This window comes from Alosa pseudoharengus, unplaced genomic scaffold, assembly GCF_046254945.1.
Source record: "Alosa pseudoharengus isolate Yale_2024_CS ecotype anadromous, Long Island Sound unplaced genomic scaffold, YU_APseudo_1.1 YU_APseudo_1.1_scf_22, whole genome shotgun sequence".
NCBI lineage: Eukaryota > Metazoa > Chordata > Actinopteri > Clupeiformes > Clupeidae > Alosa > Alosa pseudoharengus.
The window spans coordinates 1,976,776-1,981,775 of NW_027468680.1; the positions used below are offsets into that span (position 1 = coordinate 1,976,776).

Consider the following 5,000-nt stretch of genomic DNA (forward strand, 5'->3'; position numbering starts at 1 on the left):
CGTAGCCTATGCAATTTATTATCCCGTCTGTTATGACATACAACAATGTTTTTCACAATTTGCGACAGAAGGTTTTGACTGAGCGTGTCGAGTAAGGGGGTCAGTCGTGTTTGTGACGCACAGACAGCCTTGTAGCCTATTTTGCTTAGGCCTCACTTTTAACGACAGTAGGTTGTGAGTGTATGTTGACAAAAAATAACCATACAATTAAAATAGTCAACTTAAAACTTTGCTATAAAATATTATTAATTTATAGCACAAAAACATAACCAGTAGGCCTACCAGAACCTCGCATATTAGCGTCATGATTTGTGTGCGTCTATTTGGCAAGGCCACTAGCTGTCATGGATGCGTTGTTGCTAAAGGAAGGCAGGTGTCAAAAGTTAAAAAATAAATGCAGATGGGCAGCTGTTGGAAACGGGGGAGAACTAACAAGCCATGGTGTAAAGAAATTAAAGTGCCAGGGGTTTGCTTTTGCGCGGTTCGCTGCAAGAAAATTGTTTATGGATGCAATAGGAAAACTTTTTAGCACGCCACCAATCAGAAGACCGCCATAAGGTTAACGTTCGTGCACTTCAGGACATCTTCCCTACCTGGTGCAACTAGCCACCACGACAGAGGTAGGTTACATTTATCTATGTCTGACCGTTTTTACGTTTAGAAAGTAGGCTACGCATGTTCTTTCATAGCGCAACACGACCTGTCCTTAACCATATCGCAACCTCTTGTCAACCTTATACAATCTGTTGCTGAAGACAAAAGCGCCGTCTCTTGTCGTTATCAAATGCGCAGACCTCCTGCATGAGCACACACAGTATTGCTGCTCATTGGAAAACTGAGTTGTCTGTAAAACTCAAAATTACCATGTTTTCATTATGCGGATGAGGCAACAAATGGAAATATGAACAATATCTAGAATGTTCTGATTCGTTACTTTGATGAGGAAATGGGAAGTCTTGCAAACTTGATTTTATAGATTTTACATGGTGTTGAATTGCATATTAACAAGAAAAAAATCTCCCCTTTAAACACTTTTGGCCTGAAGTAATTAAATAAGAGTGTGTTAAAGCCTTTCTACAATATTGCTGCAGTAGAAAAGAACAGCGATGGCTAATCAGCAATGGTCAGGGATGGTACTAAAATATATTTTTGTTCATCTTGAAAACTCAATCTCAATCAAGAACACTCTCAATTCGCCTTATTCACATGGCGGCCATTGGCGGCTAAAACGAGCCTACAGGGTACACAAACCATAGGATTGTTATGTTCTATGCATTCACCTGTAGGTGGCATTAATTATATAGTAAGTGTACCCTGTAGCCTCGTTTTGGTTTAAACAATGGCCGCTGTGTGAATAAGGCGAATACTCCCTTTACTTTGCTGTTTGCATCTTTTTGTAGGCTACATTAAAAACCAATAGGTCGCGACCGCAAAAGGGGTGCTATCTCTATAGGTAGATATGAACAACGTATGACTTATGGCCTGAAAAAAGTTCAGTCAAACGATTTTTTTTCACTTTAATCCCTGGTGTGTGTGTGTGTGTGGCTACCCCAACGTGGGCAAGTCCAGCTTCATCAACAAGGTGTGTGTGTGTGTGTGAGGAGAAAAGACATATAGGCTAAGGGATAGGGGTGTCACGATTCTCCAAATCCCTTATTCGATTTAATTTTCCATTTTAAAGTCACGATTCAATTAGATTTTTCAATGTTTTTTTTTTATATTACTATTAATGCATTCCTTGTATTTAATTTTTTTTTGCCTTTTCCTTTTCTGTTATATATATATATATAGTTTCGGGGGGCTTTTATTTTGAAACCGCTTTTTATTTTGAAACTGCGAGGTTGTAATGTAAATAGAACAAACCTTAAACAGACGTGAACATAGATAGGTGCATGCATAAATGGGGCAGCCGTGGCCTACTGGTTAGCGCTTTGGACTTGTAACCGGAGGGTTGCCGGTTCGAACCCCGACCAGTAGGAAGCGGCTGAAGTGTTTGGGATAAATGCAGAAACTAAAGTTCCCTCACGGGATCAAAAGAGTACTTGTACTTTAGATAGATACTTTATTGATCCCCATGTGCATTTTAAGCCGTAAAGTAATTTTGGACTGTAACTAGTTCATCTTTTCACTTGCTAAGTTAGTGTTAATTGACCTGAATGAACGACACAATACTTCCACAGAGTAGCAAGAGGGGCTTCGATTTCGGTAGGTTGATGTGTATATTTTAACTGGCTGCAGCCTAAAATTAGAGTTAATTAGAGTGTTGACACCACAGTTCAGTTCAGCACGTGTGTGTGCATTGGCGCGTCTTGGCATACATGCTGGACGTGACATTGGGGGTACGGCTGCATCGTCGATTCTACTTTTGAGTTCGAAGTTTGAGATTGAGATGTCATTTCGGTCGATTTCGATTTTAAATGGAAATGGTGACACCCGTACTAAGGGAGGCACTAGAAGCATCTTACTGATCTTACACTAGCATGAAATACGTATCTTACTGCTAAACACTAACATGAAATACGCATCTTACTGCTAAACACTAGCATGAAATATGTATCTTACTGCTTGTGGCAGGATAGCCACAGCAGTGGAGAAGACGGAGGAGACCAAACAGATTTCAACGAAAGGCTTCGTTTATTTTTTTCTTCTTTTTCTCTTTTCTTAAAATCGTGCAAATATTTACAGTGCCAAACATGCATGAAAAATACGCAAAACAAAACTGTAGCAAAACAAAACGAAATCGGCATAAGTAGCCAGGCTAAGTCCTCAGACCCTGAACCACTATCAACCACAATCAATTGACAGACATGTTCCCATCACTACCATCACTGACATACTGAGGCTCTGGGGCCTAATACAGAGCATTGCTATCCGTAGCCCCGCCCCCTGGATAACCCCACTGTCAAAAATAATCAATTAACTAAATAACAACATTGTAATTACCAAATAACAAATCAAACAAGAAAACACATAATACACAAATACATACAATAATTGCCATGTACAAAAACACCTTACTAAACCCCTAAAAATAGCTTTAATTTATTACCCCTAAACACCCCCATAACAATGGGCTGCCCCACAATGAACCCGGGAAACCCCTCTATTTCTTTCCAATGGAACAGTCCATCTGTTTCCCCACACGCAACGCGGAAGTAAGTTTTTAACGGCGGTTGAGTGAATGGCTTACGGAGCTGTGATAGCAAATGTTTAATCAATAAATTACGTTTTTAACAGCCAGTGTGCATTATTTTACTTGTTGATACTAGACAAAGAATATACAGATGAGAAATGAGAATGACAATATATCTTACGTGAATGTTTGAATCAGTGAGCTGCACAAACGATAGCCATCTAGAAGTGCTGGTAGGCCTTTCCCTGCACTCTAAAACTAAGTTCGGCCCTGTGTAAGTAATCTATGGTAAATGGTGATTAATGACAATGTTAAGATGATAAACAGTACATACGGTAATGAGAATGAGTAGCGTCAGGACAGGACAGCAGTGATTTAAAGATGCCGGCAAATGGCCGGCTGCGCGCTGCGTGCTACATGCGCGTGTGCGTCACAGCTCAGTCTGTGACACTGCTAAACACTAGCATGAAATACGCATCTTACTGCTAAACACTAGCGTGAAATACGTATCTTACTGCTAAACACTAGCATGAAATACGCATCTTACTGCTAAACACTAGCGTGAAATACGTATCTTACTGCTAAACACTAGCATGAAATACGCATCTTACTGCTAAACACTAGCATGAAATACGCATCTTGCTGCTAAACAACAGTCATTCTGAAAAGAATCCAAACTAATAAAATGAGCTATTGTGACATTTGTAATTTCAGGGTATTATGATACTTTTGTAGTATCGATGCACCATGCAACACTAGTGTGGCATAGATTTGTGTGAGGGAGAGATTGGGAATGTCTCTGACGTGTGTGTGTGTGTGTGTGTATGTGTGTGTGTGTGTGTGTGTGTGTGGGGCAGGTGACCAGGGCTGATGTGGAGGTCCAGCCGTATGCCTTCACCACCAAGTCTCTGTTCGTAGGACACATGGACTACAAATACCTCCGCTGGCAGGTGAGTACGCGTGTGTGTGGACCTGGGTGTGTGTGTGGGTGTAGTGAGTGTTAATGGGTGGGTGTGTGTGTGTGTGTGTGTGTGTGTGTGTGTGTGTAGTGTATAGTGTGTGTGTGTGTGTGGTCTGGGGTATAGTGTGTGTGTGTGTGTGGTCTGGGGTATAGTGTGTGTGTGGGGTCTGGGGTATAGTGTGTGTAGTGTAGTGTATAGTGCATAGTATGTGTGTGTGGTGTGGGGTATAGTGTGTGTGTGTGTGTGTGCGTAGTGTATAGTGTGTGTGTGTATGTGTGAGGTCTGGGGTATAGTGTGTGTGTGTGTGTGTGTGTGTGTGTGGGGTCAGGGGTGTAGTGTGTGTGTGTGTGTGGTCTGGGATGTAGTGTGTGTGTGTGTGTGGGGTCTGGGGTATAGTGTGTGTGTGTGTGTGGTCTGGGGTGTAGTGTGTATTCACCCCCCCCCCCCCCCTCCTGCTGCCCCTAGGTGGTGGACACCCCTGGCATCCTGGACCACCCCCTGGAGGAGCGCAACACTATCGAGATGCAGGCCATCACGGCTCTCGCCCACCTGCGCTCAGCCGTCCTGTACGTCATGGACGTCTCCGAGCAGTGCGGACACACACTCGCCCAGCAGCTGCACCTCTTCAACGGCATCCGCCCGCTATTCGCCAGCAAGGTGCACACACACACACACACACACACACACACACACACACACCACACACTACACGCACACACACACTCGCCCAGCAACTGCACCTCTTCAACGGCATCCGCCCGCTATTCGCCAGCAAGGTGCACACACACACACACACACACACACCACACACTACACGCACACTACACACTACACGCACACACACACTCGCCCAGCAACTGCACCTCTTCAACGGCAGTATAGAATGCAACATGTTTATTAGTGTA

The 5,000-nt window shown here is 43.2% G+C and overlaps 1 protein-coding gene across 1 annotated transcript in view; it reads left to right on the top strand.

Annotated features, from left to right (window-relative positions):
- gtpbp4 (GTP binding protein 4) overlaps positions 1-5,000 on the top strand; it is a 22,459-nt gene that overhangs the window by 4,096 nt on the left and 13,363 nt on the right. Inside the window, exons 6-7 of the mRNA XM_076300193.1 lie at positions 3,991-4,083; positions 4,561-4,752. Coding sequence (XP_076156308.1) covers positions 3,991-4,083; positions 4,561-4,752 — 285 coding nt within the window. The remainder of the gene's footprint in view (positions 1-3,990; positions 4,084-4,560; positions 4,753-5,000) is intronic.